The sequence below is a fragment of the Catharus ustulatus genome, chromosome 11, assembly GCF_009819885.2.
Source record: "Catharus ustulatus isolate bCatUst1 chromosome 11, bCatUst1.pri.v2, whole genome shotgun sequence".
In the NCBI taxonomy this organism is placed as follows: Eukaryota; Metazoa; Chordata; class Aves; order Passeriformes; family Turdidae; genus Catharus; species Catharus ustulatus.
The window spans coordinates 18,850,655-18,876,337 of record NC_046231.1 but is presented as its reverse complement, the minus strand read 5'-3'; the positions used below and the strand labels follow the sequence as shown (position 1 = coordinate 18,876,337).

The 25,683-nt window shown below is 44.0% G+C and overlaps 1 protein-coding gene across 1 annotated transcript; it reads right to left on the bottom strand.

The window, feature by feature from the left end:
• Window positions 1–13,028: 13,028 nt before the first annotated feature.
• On the bottom strand, window positions 13,029–21,442 carry LOC117001555. Its single transcript, XM_033069977.1, has 11 exons — window positions 21,242–21,442; window positions 20,289–20,423; window positions 19,381–19,505; window positions 19,036–19,104; window positions 18,743–18,856; window positions 17,931–18,046; window positions 17,592–17,647; window positions 16,273–16,325; window positions 15,436–15,563; window positions 14,726–14,882; window positions 13,029–13,507 (listed from the first exon to the last, which is right to left on the bottom strand). Exons 1-11 carry the CDS (start codon window positions 21,440–21,442, stop codon window positions 13,450–13,452), a joined length of 1,212 nt encoding a protein of 403 aa, XP_032925868.1. The 3' UTR covers window positions 13,029–13,449.
• Between the last annotated feature and the right edge of the window lie 4,241 nt (window positions 21,443–25,683).

Sequence of the window (25,683 nt, the reverse complement as noted above, 5' to 3'; positions counted from 1 at the left end):
ATTAACACCTCCCATCAGGTGTAATCATTCCAGTCTGGGGGTCCAGAGGCATTTCTAAAACTCTGAGAGAAATCAAAGCCTGGGAGGTCTGTGGGAGCCATTTCAGGAGGCTGTAAATTTTATTTTTAAAAGGAAGAATTTGGAATTGCATAAACAGCCAACCTTTTCCTCACAAAGAGTGGAGAGTTTTACATCAGCTTTTGCCAGTAATCAAAGCACTTCTTCTATTAAAATAATTGTGAAATTCAAAATTATATGCACATTCCAGAGAAAAATACTCTTGGTAAGATTAAAACACCAACAGAGAAAGCCCCAAATGTCTCTTCCCACCTAAAAGCTTATCCCTTGAAACACAGAGAATGGAGTTTGATAAAACCCATTTGTAGATGCTTTATTCTGACAAATCACTCCTATTCCACATAAATGTTATCCACACTACAGACATTTCACTACTCGTGGCCACCAGGGAATTCAGAGGCAGCCAGCTCATGGAAAAATCTTCCAAATAACAGCAAGAAAAACAATTCAGCAGCAGGAAAAGCTCAGTTGATGGCTGAGGGGGGATTGTCCACAGTGGATATTCAGAGTTCTGCAGCCAGGGCTCTCCTGGTTTACACCTGGTTTACATGTCCATGAGAGCAATGGAAAACAGTTTGTTTTATCCAGAAAAAAATGGAAAATGGACACAATCCTTTGCTCTGAAGGATTTGAAGGATGATTTCTGAAGAACTTTTTATTTAGGAGTGACACAAAACCTGTTACGGTTGGGAGTGGAGTACAGGAGCTCCAGGCACAAATTTAACCAGTGTTTCATAAATACACCAAACAACAGCTGGAGCGCAGAGATAATTTTTTAGATAGTGGATTAAAAAAAAAAAAATCTGTTTTTATTTTTCCTTTATGAATTTGCAATAAAAACAAACAAACAAAAAAAAATACTAAACCCACCCTGACACCTTTGGTGCAGAACACTGCTCCTCTCTGCTCTAACAACAACCTCTGTACACACAAGGGAAAATCCATCAGTTCTCCAGAACTCTTCCTGAGCTTTCTTCTCTTGGAGTGAGGAATCACAAGAGGAATCTTTGTTTTTCTGCAGGACTCATCTCAGTTTCTTCCCTTCTGCCACATCTTTGCCTTTTGGCATCTGCAGCCCCAGAGGTGCCAGCTCAGGATACCTGAGATACAAAAATCTACATTTTTTAGTCTCCAAACAAAATCCTACCCAGTTCAGAGACCATTCCTCGGAACACCAGCCTCACCAGCTCTTTCTTTCCTCTCCCCAGCCCAGGACAGCAATCTGGCTGCACTTAAAACACTTTGCTTCCCATCTTTTATCCCTTGGAAGGGACTGGAGAGGTTTATTACGCTCTGTGATCTTACCACAGCCCTTGGCAGGGAATGGGGTGTCCCATGGAGGCTGAATTGCACTGTGGCATCTGTCAAGGGGTCCCTTCCCATTCCCATATATAAATACATATTTACATTTATTTTATATATTTTAGACAGATATGTATTTATCCAAGCCTTGTTGGCAGTTTATTTCTGCACCAAATGGTCACTGGGAGATTTTCATGGGGTTTTTATAGGGTTTAAACCTATTTTGCCAAATTAAAGGTGATGTTAAATCACACACTGAAAACTCTTCCAGCTAAAGGCTGTTGGGCACTCGTGGTGCTCGTGGCAGCTACAGCAAAAAGAAAATAATTCCCTTTTTTAGTTATCTCTGTCATTAATTGTCCGTGGGTTGGGCTGCCCTGTGTGTCAGTCACCCATGAAATAGGTTTAATGGCTGAAGAGCAGTGCTGAGAAAAGAAAAAAAAAGAAATGTGAAAATTATCTTCTTTCAAAGTGTTCAGCACTCCCAGGATCTGTTTATATGGGGGAGGACTTCACTTCATGTTTTCCAGAGTACAAATTCACCAAGATTAAACACCCTGAGCTAAACCCTTGTCTGAGGGAGGCCAGCTCGACGCTGATTTACACCTGCCCAGGAGTTAATCCTCTGAACCCAGCATTAAAACCCTTTGGGAAAGACAAACCCAACAACAGCGACTTGTTCTATTAAATAACAACCATTTTTAAAAGAATAAATAAATTACACGATACATGGGGGGAGAAAATCTCCCAAAATCAAAGCTCAGCCAAAAAAGAACCGCTCTCATTTGGGGGCAGATGAAAGAACATGTAAGTTCAGCATGATGTCATGGCTGTTTATGCACTGAAATGGCCCTTTATCATCCAGCAGACACAGAATGACTTTGCAAGGCTCCCACTGGACGGATGGTCCGTCTCTGGAATAAATGTTGACAAGTTTTATATCAAACCGTTGATCATTTCCAATTCCCGGCGCGGCCGTTCGGGCTCGTGATTAATAACCTCGCAAATCTTATCTGTTTGAAAATAAGAGGAGCTGGGTTTGTTTCCTTCAGATTAGGGTTCAGGGCTGAACAACAGGAAAATCGCCTGCTGAGCTCACTGTGCTTTGCAGAGGGGCACATGAGAGCCCAAACCCAGAACACAGAATTTCAGAATGCGCTCAGCGCTCCTATCACAAAGCAAATAAGATACTCCAGGAGTGGTGATAACGTTGATTCCTGGAGCCTGGGAGCAAGGAATTGTTTGAGATCAGGCAGAATAGCTGTGAACAGAGAGATAGGCACTTGTACGTTTAAATTCAAGCACGAATTGGCCGATAAGATGTACCGCGAAAAAATAATATCCAGCCTCAAACTTCCTGGTGGTTTGGAATGAGAAAGGTTTAGGGAGTGAGAGAGAGCAAAATGGGGCAAGGATTTGGGATTCCAGGTCTGCTGATAGCCAGCATTGGATGAAAAAGGGGAAAAAAAGGAAAAAAAACCAAATTAAAATCCGCCATTACCACATTTCTGCAGGATTTCCCTGCTGCCTGAAAAAGTTTCATTGTGAGAAGGTGCAGGTCTGCAGAGAGCACAAGGACAAGAATCAAATAAAAAGTGGTGTCAGAATTGTGCAGGTCTTGAAGTTGAGCAGAGCAACCAGCTGAAGACAAAAAATTCCTTTAAAATCCATTTCAAAATCCACTTCAAAATCCACTTCAAAATCCAATTCACATCTGCCCAGTGTGTAAAGTATTGCAGAGGATACAAAGCATTCCCAGCACAGTTTGGGAAAACCCAAACATCTTCATCCTTCTCTCCCCAGTTCCAACATTCCATCTTTCCACCTACAACCAAAGCTACAAAGAATAATTTAAAAATATTGCCAGACCTTTCCCCTGCTGAAAAAGAGCAGAGAATAATTAAAAAGGAATTTTTTCACCCTACAAAAATCAGATTATCCAGCTGAATTACATTTTCTTTTCAGCGCCCCGCCACGTTGAAATTTTCCTGTGAAATCAAGCACTGCCTGCCAAGATTTTAATTTATTTTTGAAATGTAGCTTTTTGTCCCAAATGGTCAGTGGATTTTCTCTTAAAATAGTTTAGAGTTATTGGAATATTAAAAAGAAAAATTGCCTTTGCCTTGCACACAGTGGGCTGCTCACAGGGGCTGGAGATAAGCACGGAGCAACTCCTTAATTACCTCTCCTTAATATTAAATTCTTTGTCTGCCTTTAATTTTATGGCACTTTCATGCAAAGCCAGGGCGGTGAAGTCAACAGAAATTTCTCCTCATGTTTTTTGTTAAGTGAGAGCATCAAGGGCCACCAATAACTCACCCAAGTGAGGAGCTGGAAAATGAGGCGGATCCTGGAAAAAATCGAATAATCTCTGTGGAAAAAGCAATTTATCCCCCACTGGCAGATGGCTACAGATAGGGGATTTGGGGATAAATCTCATCTCATGGGACTCACCTCCCAACCAGGTTAACACATTGCTCAGGGAAAAAAAAAAATGGAGTTTTTCAATCAATGAATAAAAATTCAGTCGTTGATTTATTTCTTGTTTAAGAGCGGTGGGCTTCAACCATAAATTCCCCCCCAGAAATGCTCAGCAAATTTCAGATTTCTCTCTGGTTGATGGAAATGTTCTGCTCTGTGGCAAAAATATGGGCATTAAAATTGAGAGGGAAAAGAGTCAATAAATTGACAAATCTTGGTAAATTTTTCAGATTAAGAAAAAAACCCACCACATTCCAATTAATTTACAGTCAACAATAAATACAGGAATTAAATGTAGTGCTCCTGGTTTAATTCTTCCATTTCTAGCATCTTTATTGTCTGATCAATCAAAATAGCGAAAAAGCCAAACTGAAATTATTTTTCACTGCCAAAACCACTCCAGAATGCAAAAGTTTTAAGAAAATATTAATTGAGGACAGGGCAAAGGGGGTAAGTGGGTAAATATTTAAGATGTAGGAGTAGAATCCACCTTTGTGTCACCATGGAATATGTTATAATAATGTGATAGAATAATGAATAAAATTAATAATAAAATATAATAATAAACATAATAAAAATAAAAATAAAAATAAAAATAAAAGTAAAAATAAAAATAATAAAATAATAATAATAATAAAAGAATAATAATAATAATAATAATAATAATAATAATAATAATAATAATAATAATAATAATAAATTGACAAATAAATACACTTTATCCCTAAAACCAACACGTCAGATGCAGGAAGCAAATGTGTTTGTCCACGAGAGGTCTCCAGAGCCCTGATAATCACAGGATGTTTCCAGGCACTCAAAGCTCCTGCTTTGAAATGAAACAAATGTTTGGAACCTCACATCCCCTCACCAACTCTTGGGGTTGTCCCCTCTGGATCTGGCACATTTTGGGCAGCAGCCTTCATGATTCTGGGGTTTTGGGGTTCTACTGCTTGTTTATCCCAGAGGGAAAAGGAATTTTTCCTGGTGGACACACCCAGCAGAATTTCCTCCTGTCCCATCACTTGTTACCTGGGAGAAGAGACCAACCCACACCTGGCTGCACCCTCCTGGGACAGAGCAATTACAGAAATCACATTTTTACTCAGAACACTCAGAAATCAAGTGAAATGCCATTTTGGTTGTTAATTAACAATATTTTTGTTGAAGTCAGTTACTGACCAGGAAGCACAAAAATTGCCAGATGTTTACAGTTCAAACTTTTAAAAGTAAATCTCATTTTAAGAAGATGAAACAGTCTGGAAGTATTTATAGCTGACAATGGACACGTTTGCAGAAATCTTTGGATTCTCACCATTTCACAAGTTTATGTTTCTTGCTGAAACAATAAGCTGCAAATTGTTGGCCAGTCCCAATATTCTTGTGGGATATTGGTTCTTCATTCTCAGTAACTTCATTTTTGAGTCCAGGTCAGATTTTAAATCCAGGTTCTTCATATCATAACACAAAAATATATCTGAAGAGCTCCTGGTGACTCCTCTCACTGCCCTGTCACCAAACACTAAAGCAGATGACACTTTAAACAGCTCACTCAAAGCAAAAAGCAGAGTTTATTTCTGGAATTCTCCATTTCTCTGTGTTAATGACTGGGAATTGCAGAGGGAATAAATGGAGAACCTGAAGGGAAGATAAAAGCTGGGATGTGCTGGATTGATGCTGGGTTTACCACTTTGGAAAATTCCAGTCACTTTTGGCTTGGTGATTATTGAGTCTCATCAAAGGTGTCACGAGGAGAGCAGAATTCTGCTTTACAGGAGCTTTCAGGAGGAATAAAATCAGTGTTTACACATTTCAGCAATTCCCTGCCACAAGCAAGGCACAAATCTCCATACCTAATACCTTGGCAGATTCTGCTTTGGAAATTTCCCTGCTTGCCTCCCATCCCAAAAATGGAAAGATTTCCCTGGAAAACAAGCAGAGAGTGCCTGAGAGCAGCATCCCCAGCACAGAATTCCTTGGATCCAGCCTTGTGGAGCCTCCCAGGGATCTGGGCTTTGAGCAATGAATGCCTTAAGTGTGGCTTTCAACCTTTTTTTTATTTTTTTTTTTAACTTTTCTGATTTGTGGACCATTAAAAATGTTCCAGTGGGGACACAGGACAGCCTTTAAAACATTTCTGTGCAGCACATGTGAACTCTTCTTCCTCTCTCCCCTTTCATGGAGCCCCAGGGAGCTGCTGGAAAATCTGGCCCTGGGAGATCAAACAAACTGGGAAAACAAATCCAAGAGGCAAGGTCCTGGAGGAAACACCCTCGGAGCCATGGGAGAACACGAATTGGAAGTGCTGCTCTTGGGAGGGGAGAGACAGGGAAAGCATCCTGGATTCCTGGGAAGGGGAAGCTGAAAGAGCTGAAAATGAGGGATGGGAACTCCAGATGAGCTCTTTAAAATGCTAATTATTGTATCCAAATAATGCAGGAATTTATTTATTTATTATTTAAAATGCTGTTTATTGTATCCAAATGATATGGGAATTTATTATTTAAAATGCTATTTATTGTATCCAAACGATGCAGTAATTTATTTATTTATTATTTAAAATGCTGTTTATTGTGTCCAAACGATGCAGCAATTTATTATTTTAAATGCTATTTATTGTATCCAAATGATGCAGCAATTTATTTATTATTTTAAATGCTGTTTATTGTATCCAAAGTGATACAGGAATTTATTTATTATTTAAATGCTGTTTATTGTGTCCAAATGATGCAGAAATTCATGGGTTGTGGGTGACAGAGCCCAGCCCACAGCCTGTCCGCCTCAGCTGTGGGTTTGCCTGAAAGCTTCTCTATTTATTTACATTATTTACTTTTCATTTAAGTTCATCTCAATACCTGACAACCAATCAATACTTTACTATTACCTATAAACTATCACAACTACTGACATTACCATACTCATGTTATTATTTTCCCATCACTAAAAGTTTGTGTGTTGCAGTTCAAGCTAGAAGTTGTTTTTCAGTTTTCTTGCAGTGGAAAATTCTGAGATCTTTACTGGCAACATGGCATTTTTGTTTGTCTGTGAAAATCTTTTTGTTTGAGGTGGATTTATCCTTTGCTCAGAGTTATAAAAGCCCTTTCCAAATAATTTTACCCTTTGCTTCTTAGTTATCCTGTCAGACTGGCTCAGTAATTCTTTTCTTCTATATCAAAACTTGCTTTCATTTCTATTCCTTCTTCTAATTCTACATAAATATCTGTGAGACCTTCCTGTCAAATCCTCATCCTTCCCACCAGGAAGCAGCATCCTGGAGGGAGCAGAGATGAGGATGGGGAGCTGATCTCTGCTGTGTCAGCACAGCTCTGGGAGGGTGGGAGGCACACAGCACATCTGGGGGCTCCTCTGCTCCCTTTGCCCCTCAGCCTGCACAAAATCCTCACTCCTCACTCTCAGGGAATTAATAATGGGCTTTAAATTACAGCTTTCCTAGGAAATATTGCTAATTATGTTAGCAAACAGCATTGAAGTCAGATGTGGTGCGAGTGAGGATGGATTTAAATGAAATAAATGCAGGAAAGAATCTCCATTTTATGGTTTGATATTTGTTCCTTGGAGAGTTGGTGAATCCATGTAAAGCAGGGTGCAGAGTCACACTCATCAGTGACACGGGGAAAGCCTCAGAGGAAGGGATGGTCAGAAATGGGTTTTGATGATCCTGTTGTTACTGGTGACAGAAGAGCCTCAAATGTGCTCCAGAGCATCCCTAAAGTCACAGGAGCCTTTGAGGGGCTGAAATTGGGATCCAGCTGGAACCAAACCTGAAAATCCCATCTCAGAGCAGAAACATTTGGTGTTCTGGTGGTACCAGGACTGGTTATCCATGGGAAAACATCGAGTTTTGGAGATCCTGTGGGAATGCAGATCCTGAGTTTTCTTGTGAGCATCGCTCTGTGTGTTTGAGTGGAGAGCTGGGCTCCAGTGGAAAGTGTCCCACCCATGGCTGGGCTGGAATGAGATGATTTTTAAAGTCCCTTCCAACCCAAACCATGCCATGGTTCTTTCGAATGCTTTGCCAAGATGTCCCTCTCTCTCTGAGACAAATGGAAAAAGATGGAGATGATGTTTAAAGAACAATTTATCCACAGCTCATTCAGGTGAGGGATAACTGATCTAATCCTCACTCATTCAGTGCTTTTCCATCATCTCCAGAATACCAAATTATCCAGGAGCAAAGTGTTCCACTAAACATCCATTCAATGCTGAGCTGGAAAACCTGCCAAGCAGTGACAGGCAGGGAAAACCTTGGGATTATCACCATGGCATATTCACAATGTGCATTAAAACTGAGGATTCTTCACAGTCCAACACATCCAACACCATTTTTCACAGCTTTAACCATTTTACTGGGGGTGGTTGCACAGCATTTACATGGAGCATCACACCCACAGTTTCATTTACAGGTTTGACCACACTTTGGGTTTTTTGCAGACTTTCCCCCCTTTTTGCACCTTGCCTGCTCTGTGTCCCACCCCAAGAAGTTTAAAGGCTGCTGTAGGTCTGGGCAGAGCCCAGGAGAGGCAGGGAGGAGCAGAGAGCAAACTCTGGGGTTAACAGTTAAAGAATGCTGCTATAGAATTGGCCAGACAGCCTCTTCCCCAGAGCTTTCCCGTGGGTAAAAGGCAGATCACAGCTCTTCCTTCCCATGAAAGGCACTTTGATCTCCCTTGATGAAATGCTTTATGTATTTGGGGAGTTTAGAGTAATTGGCTGTGATGGCTCAAGGCTCTTCCCCATCCCCAGCACTGCTCTGTGCTGCTGTTTGTTCTGAGAGCCTCACACAGCACACAGTGAGCAGCATATTTATGGCTTTGGGAAAATCTCTGAAGAGATCAGTTCAAATCCTCCCTCTGCACCATGAAAAGCATTTTGTGTGGCTGCTCTGCCCTGCTGGGAGTCCAGCCCTGTCGTCAGAAGCTGCCTGGCATGTCCAATTATGAATTGCTCAGCACAAGGGCTCAGCAATGTCTGCAGGGATTTATTCTCACGTATTTGGGTTGAGCATGATGTCAGCCCTGCTGTCAGCACTGAGGGTTGCCAGCCCAGCAGAGCAGAGGTGTGACAGCAGAGCAGAACATCTCTCACCCACATGGACTGCACCGCTCTCACATCAGCACTTAGAAACTCTTCTTTTCTCACCTCTCCACGAATTATGACATTTATTCACAACTATTGTTTTGTTGTAGAAAGTAGGGTAAACAGGGCTGTATCTGCAAAGTCACTTATTTTGTTAATTCAACAGAGGAAGGAAAACATTCCTGGCATTATGGTTTTATCAGCTTATAAACATGTGGGAGAAGCCTATGTTAGAATAACAGCAGGAACAAGAGGGGGAAAGGAAACGCTGGGATCTGGATGCTTTAGTGAAGACAACCAGCAGCACAGCCCACTGTGGAACCTCCCAGCTTTTCCCACTCCTCACCTCTGCAAAACACCATTCAATATTCTTAAACCTCATTTTATAATTAATTTCTTCATTCTTTATCAACCAGCTACCTAGACCCCTCTCAAAGGACATTTAGGAGTGACAGCAAAAGCAGCAAAGTGGAATTTCCTGTACTCAAGTCCAAAAGGGAGGTTTGAAGGTTAAAAAAGGTCATTTAGAAGGTATCAAGTGTGCATAATTTGTGATGTTTTGCAGAAGGAAAACATTGTGAGCCATCACCTGGATCTCCTTCTGCAAACCCATTTCTACACCTCCAGCAGCCAGAAGTCCCTTGCCAGTCTCTGATGTCCCCAGGGCTGTGACAAGGACTTCAGCCAAGAGCCCCCTCCAGGTTTATTGTGCTCAGGGCCATTTCTGGGCTTCTTTGACCAAACCATTTGGGGTCAGCACTTCAGACACGCTGTCCCATGCTCAGCTAGCAAGAAATGTAAGAGGACATTCCAGCTGAGAGTGTCACTCCTACTTTCCCTTCTTTATCTTTCCTGGATAAAAACGTGACATGCTGGGACATGTCAGATCTGCATCTCCGCCCCCATCCTCTGGATGAAGGAAAAAAAGGTCATTCACCACTCAGAATATTTGGAAAGTCTCTGCACAGAGCAGACACCTCCAGATGTCTCCATCAGTGCTGTTATTTATAAGAGGACCAAGCAGCTCGTTAGGCTAATTGCTCCTGGAGGGATTTAACTCCACTGAGGGAGCCTGAACAGGGCTCAACTGTTCCAGAGCATTTGCTGCCACTCCTCCCTTTGATTTACACCACTCATAAAATTTTATGGCCAGATTAGAATGAACTTCACTTGCACTATGGTTTAATAAAAGTTGGGATTTTTTATGCTGAAGAAAAGCAAAAATCAATGCAGTGACTAATTACCGCTTTAATGAGGAGTGGAAAATATCTCAAAAGGGGGGGACCCCAAAAAACCCCCCAGGAGAATTTGCTTCAGACACCTGAGCTCAGAGGCTGTTGGGAGAGCCACGATAAAAATGTCACATTTTAGGGAAGAGCAGTTTTGGATGGAGAAGGAGCAATGTGAGTTTTTCTGGCAGATGTGGGGGAGTTGGGGTTCCAGTAAATGGGAGAAGGGAGTGAGCAGTTATCAGTCAGTGTGGCTGGAATGTCTCTGAGTTATTTGGCTGCTGAGCACGTCCTTCTGGAGGGAAAAGTCCACTTTTGAAATAATCAGTTGCTTTGCAGAGATAATTCGGCCATACAGTTCATTTCTGTTGATAAATTACAGAGCTCCCTGGGCTACACTTTGCTTCACCAACTGTAAAGCTACAACATAAATCCAAACAGAAAAAAAAGAAAAAAGGGAGTTTTTTCTTCTTTTCTTTCTGCCAGTGAAATACAATGTCACTGAAAATGGCCTTTATAGCTATGCTATGAACACATGAAAAATGGCAAGAAGGAAGGAGAATAAATAAGCATGGTAAAATATTTACCATTCTAGACATCAGTAGCCAGGGGCAGATTGATGGGAAATGCTCAGTTTGGGGCTGACAGCCTTTAAATGACCTCTTGCCAAGGCCTGAATGCTGAAATTCAGCATGCAGGGAGCTCCAGGGGGACGTGCAAGGCTTTGGGGGAGCATTTGGCCGTGACAGCAGCAGGAATTCCAGGTGAAAGCAGCTCATCCCAACGAGGCTCCAGCTGCCCCCCTTCATATGCTGCATTTCACTTCTGGCCAGGGCTCACCTCCATTTATTGCTTTTTTGGCTCCAAATGAATGCTTTTGGGCTGCAGAAGCACTTCCCAAGATGGATTTTTCCACTGAGAAAGGAGCCACAAGTGAAGGACCACTTCACATGGTCAAAGCGTGGGGCTTGGGAGATTTATTTTAAATTAAATAAGTTATTCCATGTGTCCTGGACACAGCCTTGCTATAAAGTAATTTGAAATCCAGGGAGAAAACCCCTGACAGTCAATTTTTTTCAGTTCTGGGAGCTGAAATACCCTACCAGTAGTTCATCACCTGGCAAATAAACCTGCCAGCCCCAAACTTTATTAATCACTTGCTGTACCCTGCTTGAACTTTTCCCAACTGAACTCAGGAGTGCTCTAATTCTCCACCCACTGGTACCTAAAGGAACAAGGAGAGGACAAAAGGAGAGTGATGGAAGCTTCATCTCTGCCTCCTCCACTGCAGCAACATGAACTTCCAATAATTTGGGGGGATACTTGCCTTTTCTCCACAGCATCCCCACTTCTAAACCCAGTTTCTGGAATTAGGAAGTAGCCAGACCAATCCCTTCTTTGATGGGATTTTTTTTTTTAATTTTTGGCTTGGACAGGGAATTTTTTTTTTTAGAGTGGTTTCTCAAACTATGATTCCAGAGTCATAATTAACAATTCTTCTCATCATCTACATGCTCTGACACCTCCAAAACCTTGCTTTATTATGTGCCTCTCTTCCACCTTCTAAATGTTAATGTTTTAGCCTTGAAGAAGTAAGTGAAAGGGAAGGAGATGACAAGAACTCCACAGGAAAAAAGGAACAGATGTTCCTGAGATCATAGCAAAACAAGCCACACACTTAATAGGAACAAACTGTGATGTATAACATAGTTATTTTTCTAACCTTTCTAAAATTACCTATTTGACTGATTTCTGAGGTGTAAAAAGAGGCATAAGGCCTTCCCTCCTGTCAAAGTACCATTGTCTGGAGTAATTTAGAAGCTCCCTGCTTCAGCACCTCGGGACCATGAGAGCACAGACAGATTTAAGACATCTTTGGGTTTGTGCAGGGCTCACAAGAATGTGGCTCTTAATACCACTGTAACTGGAGAAGTGTTTATAGAGGTCCAGCTAAAATCCAAAGCTCTGGATCAGTGCCCATCCCAAAAGAAATGGACCCAAAATTCAGCTTGGCTCAGCCAGAGTTGGTTTGGGATGGAAGGAGGAGCACTGCACCTGCACCTGTTGGGGTGCAGCTCAAGGACACAAGTGCAGAACTGGGATGAGGTTGGGAATTAGGGAATTAGGGATCAGGAATCTCTCACAGCTGTTCAGTGCCACATCCCAAATTGGGACATGCATGTCACAAATACAGGTGGAGTCATTTTAGAGGCATGCACCCTTTCTGCATAAAGAGTTGTTGTAAATAAGTGTAAGAGCTGCCTCAGAAAGGAAAAATTCTTCTTTAATTCTTTTAAAGTCTCCTCCACTGTCAGCCTAAGCAGGGATTATAAAAACACAAAGATGGGTTTCTATAAATCTGCACCCAGATGTCACTATTTTCTGAAATAGAATGGTGGTACTATTATAATTATGAGGTGCCTTTCCTTAATTTCTCCACACCTTCCACTTAACTATTTTTTTGGACATATTTTGAGTGTGTTTTATTTGCAGTAATTAATGGCAAGATGCATCTAGGCAGGGAATATTCTGTAGGCTGCTTGGAACAGTGACTGCTGTGGATGCTGTGGTTAATAAGGCACCTACAAGGGAATGATGATGAGGATTTCAGATCCCTTTCTAAACTGGATTACCAGACCCTGGCTTTCCTTCAGACAGGGAAATTCGTGTTTGCACCACTTATTTCACTGCTATTAATGCTATTCCTAGAGGACACCTCATCTGATGTGTTTGTCCTGCTCCTTCCACTTCATGTCTTACACAGACATAGACAAAACTACCAGACCAGTGCAGTTCCCTCTAACAGGTTTTTCCCATGTTTTAATGACTGTAACAACCAGAGGGTTCAGAAATACACAGATTTTATTTCAAAGACAAATCTGAGAGAAGAGAGGAGCTGCTAGATTGGGTCAGTGATCCACATAGCCTGAGGCCACGGTGGGGAGCAGCTGGAGGTTCAGGAAACACCAAAGGACAGAGCATGGAATGATCCCTCCCAGTGCACTCCTCCTGCAATCAGACTTCCTTCAAACTGCCTCCAGACCACCCTGGTGAGCAACCACTGAAAGCTGCACTAATAAAATACATCTCATTTCTCTCCAAATCCTTTCATACCCCCGACCTCCCCAGCATCCTGTGACGAGTTCTACACCCAAACCAACGCTGCTTTTTGCAGGGAATGATATATTTTTGGAAAGCTGCTGCTTGCTGGCATTGCTGGGATGAGCTTGTAGATGATCCTGGGGGAGAGGCATCGGTGGCAGGGTCAGGTGCAGGTTTGGGAACCAAGCTGCAGATTTGGAACCGGCTGGGCAGGCTCGTCCCTGCGGGAAGAGCAGCGATGCTGAGCTGGTGTCTCATGGCAGGGAGGAAGAACAACACCCCCACGCTTCCATTTCTCCTGTGGGGCTGATTTGGGAGCAGATAGGAGGTGGAGCTGACAGGAATTGTGTCAGCACTGCCAGATGGAGCCTCCCTGGGGCGGCTCCAGAGCTGGCCAGGACTGTCCAGACTTGTGGAACTTGCTCTGTTTGGGTTTTATCCGAGCCTTTCCCTGCTGGGTCCAGGCAGGTTTGGACAGCCCAAGAGGGGAGGGAGCAGGACCTGGCAGCAGCTGCAGGTTCAAGTTCAACCAGCAGGTATTTTGCACTTTTGGCCTGTTTGATGTGCTTTAAGTATGTCTGGATTTGGGAAGGAGCTGAGCTCTCCATCCCCTGAAAGTAATTTCTGGCATTTCCTCTGACAGCCAAGGATTAGTGTTTATTTTAAAAAGCAAATGAAATGTAAACAACACAATTTGCCTTTTTCTTTCATCAGAGCAAGCACTCCATATGGAAAAGGCTGCAGGGAAAGAGTGACAATCATGTGGCAGGAAGAACAGCACAGAGAAGAGAAAAAAGAGAAGAGAAGAGAAGAGAAGAGAAGAGAAGAGAAGAGAAGAGAAGAGAAGAGAAGAGAAGAGAAGAGAAGAGAAGAGAAGAGAAGAGAAGAGAAGAGAAGAGAAGAGAAGAGAAGAGAAGAGAAGAGAAGAGAAGAGAAGAGAAGAGAAGAGAAGAGAAGAGAAGAGAAGAGAAGAGAAGAACATTCTTTGTGGATGTAATTTTGCCCCTAACAGAGCCATTCCTGTGGGGATTTTCTGAACATTTATCTGTTGAAACAAATCCTGTCCACACAAATCCTTGAGTGAGTTTACACCCTGTAAACTGCCTCTCTTTGGGGTGAGCACTCTTTATTTCTATAATGGGACAGATTTTCAAAATAAGAATGTCCAGAATGGAGCATCCTACAACTCATAAACCTATACAGAAACCTATATAAAAGCCACATAAACCTATATAACAAAGCAGCTGCTGCACCCATGAAGTGCTTGTGCAATTATTCCTTTTCAAATACAGAGTGCTTGTCAACTGAGCAGCATTTTTTTACATCAGGAAAAAAAAAATCAGTGCATTTATGCTGCAAATATTTAAGAAGTTGTAATCACACAAGTCAGTATAGGAGGGTGGGAGTTTTTTACCTCTTCTTGCCTGTCATTATTTTACCTGTAATAAAACTCAACCAGGCCCCAGCCTGGTGTTAAGCCATTGAGGTGGAAATCTGCAATGCACTCGTGGAAAACTCCACTCCCTGTCAGGCCATTGTACACCACAGGGCAGGCCTGCTTATCCAGAGCTGCAGAAACATCAAAGCTCTCACCACCTTGGAGAAGAGGAAAAAGGGAACAGTGTCATCAACCTTCAGTAGTATTTTATCTCAGAAAACATCCCAATATCTATTATTTTTGTGTATGGGGGTTTTTATGCTTTTCTTAAGATTGATAGTTCTGTCTGCTTTGTAAATCAAGCAAACTGATCAACTGTATTTCCAGCTGAATCCACCTCATAACAGATGTTTTGACACCCCCCAAAAAAAGTGGAAATCACTATTTTCTGTGGGTTAGCACAAGCAACAGTCAGCACAAACAGATTCTGTAACTCTCCCTCTGGAACCTGTGGCCCTGATCCTGCAGTGGGCACATTTCACCCAGGACACACCACACTATAATTTAATTTAAGCAGGGAAGTGCCCATGGCAGTGGAGTGGAACCAGAGGATCTTCAAGCCCCTTCCAACCCAAACCATGATTTTAAGTGGATTTCTCAGGGTGTGAGATGATGCATTCCCATGGAATCTCACTGAACAGCCTTCCCTCCACTAAAGGAATTGCAAGCCAAGAAATGCAGGCAGATGTAGCTGCAGTGTGCAGATCTTACCAGCAGTAAAGCTGACTCCATATTCATCCTGGATGACCCCATCCTCAGCCAGCCCAGCCAGGGAGGCGTTGGACCACTCAATGCCAGCCTTCCTCCCATCAGGAAAAAACACATAACCTACAGTGAGGCTGGAGGGGACAGGAATGAGCAGGTTTCAAGTTCAAATTCACAACTCAAATGCACCATAACAATGGCAGGGAGAATTGGGACTGTTCTGCCTGGAGAAGAGAAGGCTCTGGGGACTTCCAGGAGAGCTGGAGAGGGAGTTTGGGAAAGGGGCTGGAGTGCCAGGATAAGGAGAAATGCTTCCCACTGCCAGAGGGCAGGGTTAGATGGGATATTGGGAAGAAATTCTTCCCTGTGAGGATGGTGAAGCCCTGGCACAGGGTGCCCAGAGAAGCTCTGAATCCCTGGAAGTGTCCAAGGCCAGGCTGGATGGGGCTGGGAGCATCCTTGGGGCTGAGGACATTGGTCTTTAATGCTCTGGATGCTGAGAGCACCAGTCAGCAAGGCAGAGCTCCCTGTGGAATGCAGGCAATAGTCACACCTCACACAGCTGGAAGTGCCCAGTTTGTACCTCTAAATCATCCAGACAGACTGGCAGCTCCATCAGCCCTCAGCAACTGGAGGAAAGGAAGCAAGGGAAGGCAAAATCTTCCTTTTAGTCCTTGTGACTAAGTGCAAATGAAAAACTGGGAGTAGGGAGCAGGAGGGCGTGGATGGAAATTGGGCTGTACAGGTTCAAAGCAAGAATTTGCACACAGGTGTCCTGCAGAGCAGCTTCTGCCACCTCCAAGGTGAGTGTTTTTAGCAACATGAAGTTCTTTGGTCACTTACTGAGTTGTGGTAGCTGGCATGTTAATAACTGTTAAATGTGCTGCAGTCCCATCCTGCAAGAGAGAGAAAAGAAAAAGCAGCCAGGGTTGTGCAGATTCATTTCACTGCCTGGACCAAGAAGACACTGGATAGAACTCAGCTTATGCAATGTGCTATGGATTCATACTTTAAAATCCTCTCATTACATCTTCCATGAAAATCTGGCTGCAAACAAATCCAGGAATATAAACCAAACACATCCAGGACAAATTAACTACAATGGGAACAACAGAAAGTCCACAGCAAGAGGACACAGGAGGGAAATAAAGCCTGAATAAAAGTACAAAACTGGTGTACTTTGACCAGACTTCTCTTCTAACCTGTACTAATCGATGTCTGGGAGCAGCAGATAGGGAAAGTGTTAAGAAGGAACTGGAACCTCCTGGTTTTACTAATTTCTGTTCAATCCTTAGGTCTGGACACTTCATGTTCCACTTGGGCCCCTCTGAGGCAAATTTAAGCCTCCTCTGATGCTATCAATGTACAGACACTCAGGTAAGAGGACTCCAATCTACAATAAACTTCTTAATGAAGTCAGCTGCCTTTTAATCAGGGGCAGAACAGCCACAGCCACTTTGAGCCTTGAAAAACTGAAGAACAGGGAGAGGTTGGTTCTACACATTGCTCAGTCTTAGTAAAAAGTACATGATAAATCAGGATTTTCCAAGCTGGGAAAAGAACTTTTATGCTGAATTCAGTCTAAACCCCTGTAATGCTGAGAGTTTTGATTCATGCCTGGCTTGGCAAAGGAAATGATTTTTCAGGAGCATCTGCTGGGCTTGGCTGGCAGCTGGCAGGGCCAGCCCTGAGCACATCCCTGGGCTGTGTGCTCCCACACTGCAAAGCAGAGAACTGTGGCTCAGCACAGGCACAAATATTTGCTGACTGCTGTCATGAAGGCTTAGGATGCCTCAAACACCTCAGGCTTCCCATTAATGGCATTCAGCACTGCACAACTCCACACAGTGCTGGCTGCTTGCAGCAGCTGAGAATCTCTCCTGTAAAGCTGCCTGCCTAATTTTTCTTGAAAAAGCCAAAACAAATTCAAGTTATCAAACAAGTTTTGCTTCAATCAGTGTGGCAAAATCTCAGTTTTTACACACACAGACCTGCTTTTAGAGCTGCTCCCAACATTGATCTGGGCTAATGGTGCCTCCAGTGAGCACTTCTGACTGCACACCAAGGATATTCCCAATTCCTTATTTCTGGATACTTAAACATGCCTGAAAAGCTCAGAAAAATCTCCTGGTTTAATAGCACATTGCCATGTTAATACCTACTTCAAAGTGTGCCAAAATCATGACATAACGCTGAATCTCAGCCCAGTTCCGGACACCTGCAAAAAAAAAAGAACAAAAACCCTCCACCTGGAGTTTCACCATTCCTGGGAAATGTGAACTAACACTACCTGACTTCACAATAACCTTTCTGGATACAGAAATACCCAGTAGTTGATAACATGGTAAGTAATTTGTGATGTCCCCAAAACAGGGATGGGATTTCCTCTGGAATGTCCTAATGTCTTTCCAGGCATGGAACTGGTTATTTTAACAGATAATCCTTCCTTTTACTGCAGTGAAGGTGTTCCCCAGGGATGGAATTCTTCCCAGTGCTGTTACCATAGGAGTGGCTCCGAGCACCTTTGAGGGCAAGTTCAGTTTTTCCATAATTTTCTATTTCAATCTCTCCAACAGACTGGCCCCACTGCTCGTGTCGGAAATGCTGCTCCCTCTGTCTGGAAGAAAGGAAGGAGTGGATCAGCACAGGAAAGATCTCCAGCTCTCCTCAAGAAGCCTCAATGCCAATCTGATGGATTTGTCTCCCAAAATGAAGGAAATTTCAGAGCATCTGGAGTGTGGCTATCTCAGATTTTACACATCACTTCTACATTTCCCAGTTACTATTAATAATGAGACACCTGAGAATGAAACAACAGACAGAATATAAAAATCACCCTTTGTGTGAAGAAATGCTGGGCTGCCAAACAGCTGCTGCTTAGAACTCAGCAGGTATCACCAAACCCCAGCATTATTGATATACATCATTTCTGTTTCTATTTAGAGTGCTGATTCTCATCTTTTCAGCTCTCCAGAACCTGTCCAGTATTTAAAACACCCACTTCAGCTCCTTTCTCACAGGATTATATTCCTTTTCTTAGCTATACCTGGACCACTGCCTTTGGAAGCTGCCTAAATCAGTGAGAAAAGAAAGAATATGAAATATTCCTGATGCTGCAGGATCACTCAGATCCCATCTGTGTGCAGGATCCCCCAGGTGTGCTGTGCCATTGAAACCAGGAGCCCTGTCCTTTATTAGAGCACTTCAAATTAATCCCACCTCCTAAAATCAGCTCTAACACACATCAGACCTTGAAGAGAACTGTAGAAAAAAATAATTACTAAGCCCAGAAGATATTAATCTTGCTCCTCACTTTTTGACCCTCTGGAAGAGCTCGATGGTCCACGGCTCCTGGGCTAAAGCACGAGCAAATGTGCTGGGGTTACTGTCAACATTAAAGTTAAAAACATCTGTGGAGTTCTCCCACCTAGAAAAAGAGAGAGGGAAAAAAGGACATTATTATCATTCAGCTCCTACTAGGCCAAGTTGTGCACTTGCTACTTTGACAGAGGCAATCTTGGTATTTTATTGGAAAATTCTGATTTTTGCCTTTTTAAATGAGCCATGAGCTTACTGTAGATCCCAAAGCAGAGATGAAAAACTTACTGCAAAGAGAATTTAACTGCTACAAGTTCTCCTTCCTCTTCACTCCACTGCTGTCTGTAGGATCCTTTCCTGCAAGGCAAATATAATTTTATATCACTCTTAAACAAACAACAAAATGTTTCTTACATGTTTGGAATTGGGTGGAATAAAAAGATCTATAATACTATACACCACCAGATATATTTTTATTCCTTAAAAATCAAAGTGTCTTAGTTACCAAAAAACTTTTGGTTCAAGCTGGCTAAATTTAAAATAAATAAATAATAAAATAAATAAATAAAATAAATATATTTCCAAAGCCTTGGTTTTACTGTACATAAATGAAATTAGGAAGTGCTGCAATACCTGAGTAATCCATCAAAATTTATCTTCCAGCACATCCGGGGCTCCAGGTATTCCATAGTGAGTCCTCCTCCACTCCAGATCTCTTTGGATTCGTCTCTCACCATCATGTTTGGATGCTGTGGGTGCTAAAAAGAGGAAACATTTCAGGAAAACATTTGTTTAATTCAATTGTAAGGATGCCACAAAGCAGTCATGTTATACTAAATATTACTAAAAACCCAAAATAATCCACATCAATCCTCTCTCTTTTTTTCTATATTCTCCAAATAGGATTTCTCCTGCTTTTTTTCTGGTCATGGCTACTTACTGAAACAGATTTGTGAGCATAAGGAGAGTTGAGTGCAAAGGGATTTATGTCAGATCTTCTCTCCTTCTTTACTATGCAGTCAGCTCTTAACAAAAAAAGAAAATCCTCAGGCAAAAATCTGATTAATAATATCTGATTAAGCTTTCTTTTCAGCAAGCATTAAGCAGATGTGCATAAAACTCCATAAAGCTTTCCCCTTTGAAAGAGGCAATTCCAAATGTTCATTACAACATTAAAATTAAAAAATGGGGAAAAAACAACCATAAGCAGAAAATGGAACTCATTAACCATGTGCTGCACCTGACTGGAGAAACTGGATGCTCGAATTCTTCCCAGGGGATTTAATAATTTTTTATATATTTAATAAGCCACAAAACTATTCTGTTTTGTGCAGATTGTGGGAAAGGGGCATGTGTGTCAGATCCTCCTGGAGAAGGGACATACCCAGTACTCTGACCAGTTCCACACTGCCTTTAGACACAGCACTGGTGTCTTACTGTGTGAAGATGCAGAGAGCAGAAATTTTGGCTTGGGATTCCATCACAGGTTCAAGAAAGGAGTTAAGCACTGCTCCTGAACATCACCCACATCCAGCACTCACTTCAAACTCTCCTATCCCATCCAGCCTCAGGAAGAGCCACATCTCACAGAGGCCAGCAGGGCGTCTGGCCAGCCGAGCAATCACAAAGGTCCTGTTGCTCTCTGCAAAGCCCGTGAAATACAAGGAATCCAGTGCCTGGGGAAAGGGAAATGGATTTCAGCTCCAGCTGCAGGCAGGAAAGGGAGGGGAGAAGATCAGCAGTCCTTTGTTTTCCATAGGCTTCTGCTCAGTGAAATCAAATTTTACTTTCACTTTTTGTATTTCATAGCAGGCAACCCGAGAACAGCCAGACAGCTTTAAAAGCAGCGCTGAAACCTCAGCCAAAAAACAGAACTCAAAAATAATGGGGTTGGGCAGTGAGGGACACCAGGATGCAGGGAACAGGAGTACCTGAGGGGTACCAGGGGGACACAAGGTGCTGGAATGCAGAGGGGTGAACGTGCTGTGGTCCAGGGAAGTTGGAGTTTAAAGGGAAAAGGTGTTCTGAGGGATGCTGGGGATGGGAGCTCCAAGTCTAGAGGAAAGTGGAGGTGCCAGGGATGGGAGTTCCAGTACTGGGGGAATGTGGGGATGCCAGGGATGGGAGTTCCAAGACTGAAGGAAAATGGGGATCCTGGGAATTGGAGTTCCAAAACTGGAAGAAAGTGGAGATGCCAGCGATTGGAGTTCAAGACTGGGGGAACGTGGGGATGCCAGGGATGGGAGTTCCAAGTCTGGGGAATGTGGGGATGCTGGGGATGGGAGTTCCAAGTCTGGAGGAAAGCGGAGATGCTGGGGATGGGAGTTCCTAGACTGGGGTAACGTGGGGATGCTGGGGATGGAGTGCCAGGGGAACAGGGAGATGGGAGTACCAGGGATGGGGGACACAGGCATGCCAGGGTATGAGAACAGCGTGCCGCAGAAGCAGATCCCAGGGAAGGGGGTCTCAGGAGCGGGGATCCCGGGCCACTCACATGGGGGTCGGCGCGGAGCGGGCGCGGCCGGCGCGGCTCGGCGGTGCCTGCGGCCGCTCGCTGCCTGCAGGAGCCGAGGCAGAGCAGGAGGCAGCCCAGGGCCCAGCGCTTCAGCAGCGCCCAGGCACCGGGAGCGGCCGCTCGGCCGGCCCCGAGCAGCGCCAGCAGCGCCGCGGCCACGGGCAGCAGCAGCGCCGGCATCGCGGCACCGGAGCGCGGAGAGCGGAGCGCGGAGCGGTCCCGGGGCGATCCCGGAGCGGTCCCGGGGCGATCGCTGTGCGATGCCCGGAGCGGTCCCGGTGTAATCCCGGAGCGATCCCGGTGCGATGCCCGGTGTAATCCCGGTGCGGTCCTGGAGCGGTGCCCGGAGCGATCCCGGTGCAATCCCGGTGCGGTCCCGGTACGGTCCCGGAGCGCTGCGGGATGCGGAGCTGGCTCCGGCCGCCCCCAAACCCCGCCTCGGGGCTGTGTCCCGGGATGGATCGCGGTCATTTCCGCGAGGGGTTTGTCCAGCTGATTGTATTTGCTGGTTTTAGTTACTGCGCACTCCTTCAGGCAGTTCTGCTGGGAGGACACTAGAGGAAACTCTGTAGTGATGCGGTGCAGAAGAAGTGCGTGTTAGGCTCCTTTCCCCGAGCCTCCCAACTCTTCGCTGCAGATCGCTGTTTAAGATTAGAGACCTGAAATAAGTTTATCACAAGGAGGGGTAGTGAAACGCTGGCCCAGGTTGCCACAGAGGCGGTGGATGCCCCATCCCTGGAAACATTTCGACACAGCTTTGAGCAACTTGGTCGAGTTGAGGATGCCCATGGCAGGGGGGAGTTGGACTAGATGACCTGCAAAAGGATCCTTCTGAATCAAACAATTCTATGATTTCTGATCCCGTTTTATTGGGTTCTTGGCATAAGTGGGTTCTTCACTTGCTCCAGCCCACAGGAACCAGCCCATTTCATTCAAGGAACCAAAAAACCCCCACCCACAGCAGGCATCTCAGCATCTCTCCAGCATCTCTTGTTTCACCATTTCTAGAAGCTATATTTTTGAAGGCTTTTGGCTGGCTGTGCAAGAGATCTTTTTATTCCTTTTACAATTAGCATTTAGTCTCATTTCCCTACACTGAACCAAACCCAGCCTCTCAGGATAGGTTGAAATGCAGCTAATCCCACTTTAGAGAAAGCTGGGCTCTCAGAACCTGTGCTTTCTTTGTCTCCTGGGTGTTTGGACTCCCTGTTAGCTCTCCAAACTTCTCAGTGGATTCCCTATTACTTGCAAAAACATTTATTGTGCATTTTAATGCCTTATTTCAATTGTGACTCATTTTGGTTTCATAACCACCTCTGCCCTAGCTTGTGTTTATGGTTTATGGTTCTTTCGATTTTCTTCTCTGAATGTAACTCATTTTTAATAACTTTCTTTGCTTTTCTCCCTTTTCCCAGTTTGCCCTGATACTGATGTGCACTTACACTGCCTTGGTGATCATGTTTCTGTTGTTGCCTCAAAAGCTTTTAGCACCTTAGATGTTCCTTTTACCTTCTAAAGGTTCCTCAGTTTTACACAGCTCCCCTTTTCTGTTCTGTTTGCTTTATTGCTGTCCATGGGCTACATCAAATTAAAACAAGGGCAGAAGGAACTAAATAGTCAGACAACGAGGTTCAGAAATTAATTTCTGTAAATCACCTTTGCTTCAGTTAATGTTGAAGGGGTATGTCTTGAAGTTAAGCACCTTGAGCAGGCAGAGAGCCAATAAGGTTGGTTCCAGAGAGCCAGAGGGATAATAAGGTTGTTTTCATACTTTAAATTGTGCTGTGGAGGGATTGGAAAGTCTGAAAGGAAGAGATGTGTCACAATGCTATCACCCTGCACCTGCACATGTGGCTCAGTCCATGGAAAGGCTGCAAAGGGAATGGATTATGAAAAACAGCTTTTCTTTTTTTGACACAAAGCAGTAGCCACTGGGGAAAGATCCACACAAATGACAAACCTTTGAGACTTTACAAACATGCACATAATTTAATCCTCCTCTGCCTGAGGTGGAAAGGGATACAAAAAAAGACAGATTCTTCTAAACTCCTTTTTTCCCCCAATGCTTGAGCAGCTTTTGCTGCCCCTCCCCAAACTGTTGGAGTCCTTACACAAACCATCCGAATTTGAATATTTGCATTTCTGAGGGGAGGAGAAATGGGGCGTGAATATTTCATGCTTGACACGTGAAGCATTCCAAACCTCCTGGAACCTGCCAGAGCCACGGTGAAGGCATTGTGTGCGTGTCCCTGTGGAATCTGTCACAGAGATAAGGAAGGCATTGTGTGCGTGTCCCCGTGGAATCTGTCACAGAGATAAGGAAGGCATTGTGTGGTGTCCCTGTGGAATCTGTCACACAGATAAGCTCCTTTCCTTCCCGTGAGCACAGGACGAATAGAAACAATTTCTTTCGTGCCACCTTCTGTTTCCACATTTCTTAGGTAATTTGTTTGAGGACTTGAAGTTATCTCTGGCAAACAATTTATCTTGGCAATATCGTGGTGGAAAGGGGTTCCAAACCACCAGGATTTGCAGAAGAACCAAAGTCCTGACGTGCCTGGGGATGTTTTCAGCAATACCAACTCTGTATTAAGACAAGTCTAAGAGCTGTTCCACGTGTTCAGCAGAAATGTGGGGAGGAAAATACTCAACCAGTTTGTTTTTATGATCAGGAGGAAATCAGGAACTTGCAACTGATGCACGGTGCTAAAACACAAAGAAAAAGCAAGGTGAATTTAAGAATTTCTGGTTAGCATAAATGTAAGGTTCTGCATAAGGTCTTAAGTTCTGCAATATTGCTAAAAAGAGATGTCACAGTACCTAACTATTTTTTAACCCCTGGGTAATTCTGGTATTTCAGCTACCCTGAGATAAAAGCACAAGAATGGTAGTTTTCTCAAGAGTTAAGCTCACTGTAATTTAATACAGAATAATAGAATATTGCTTTGTTTTCATTTTTATTACTGCATAAATAACATATTACATAAAGGAAAACACAGAGGGAGAACAAAGCTCTAGAAAATTATCATCTCTTATGATTTTCTGTCTATAAATATTAACATAATTACATTTGAATAGCAGAGACATTGGCATAGACTAATTTCGTATGTGCAACCAGCTGTTGGGAAATAGAAGAAAATCTGTAAAATCAAGCTTTTCAGAAGTCCCCAATATTTCAGCACAGAAGAGGAGACAAACATGTGAGCAGCTGCATTTTATTGCATTTATCAGCACACACAACCCTTGTGCACTGGCTGCCCGTGTCCCACTAGATGGTGGTCATGCTACAAGAAAAAAAGGATGCAGAAGCGTTGTCAACCTTCAGCTTTTTTTATTTGTTTCAAAAATATCCTCAGCTCACACACTGCAATGTTTGCTGTCTTGCCTCTACTTTTTGAACCACCAGGTCTGTATTTCTCCTAATACACAGTGGGAAATCCTGAATGAGTGTCATGTTATAATATTTCCATATCAAACAATTTAGCTACTTAGAGATGTTTAAGGCATAGTGAACAACTGCTGAACATGCTGTTGAATAAGGTGTCAAATCACATTCCTGAGAGAAGTGAAATCACAGAATCACAGATGGTTTGGGTGGGAAGTTAAAGCCCATCCAGTTCCATGGCAGGGACACCTCCCACTGTCCCGGGTGCTCCAAACCCCATCCAGCCTGGCCTGGGACACTCCAGGGATGGGGTATGATTTAATGAGGGACTGTAATAGAATGTCACCACAAAAATATGTGTAAATAAAGCAAAAATTCTTCATGGAGAAACTGCAGTGATGCCCAGTGCAGGGGCAGGTGATGTCCCCAGCTGAGAACTGCTCCAGCCCTGCACAGGAGGGACTGGAGCTGCTGCAGAGACACCAGAGTGCTCAGAGGGATGGAGCAGCTCTGCTGGCAGCAAAGGGAGAGAGAATTGGGATTGTTCACCTGGAAAAGTGAACTTCGAGGTGACCTCACTGCGGCCTCGCAGTGCCTGAAGGCAGCCCACAGGAAAGGTGGAATGGGACTGTTTGTGAGAGTGACAGGATGGAGGGAATGTGCTGTGCCTGAAGGGAGCCCACAGGAAAGGGGGAATGGGACTGTTCGTAAGAGTGACAGGATGGAGGGAATGGCCTCAAACCGAGCAGATTTGGATTAGTTAGGAGGAAATTCTCCCGTGTGAGGACGAGGACACCCCGGCACAAGCTGCGGCTGCCCCATCCCTGGGAGTGTCCCAGGCAGGATCGGAAGGGGCTTGGCGCACCCTGGCACAGCACAGGTGTGTGACACCACAATTCCGCCCATTCATCCGCCCTCCATGAGGGGCAGCGCGGGTGTGCCCGGCCCCGCCCCTGCCCTCAGGGCCGCGCCAAGGGCGCCCCTCCCACCGCGCCTGCGCGGGGCCGCGCGCGCGTCCCTTCCGCCTCCCGCGGAA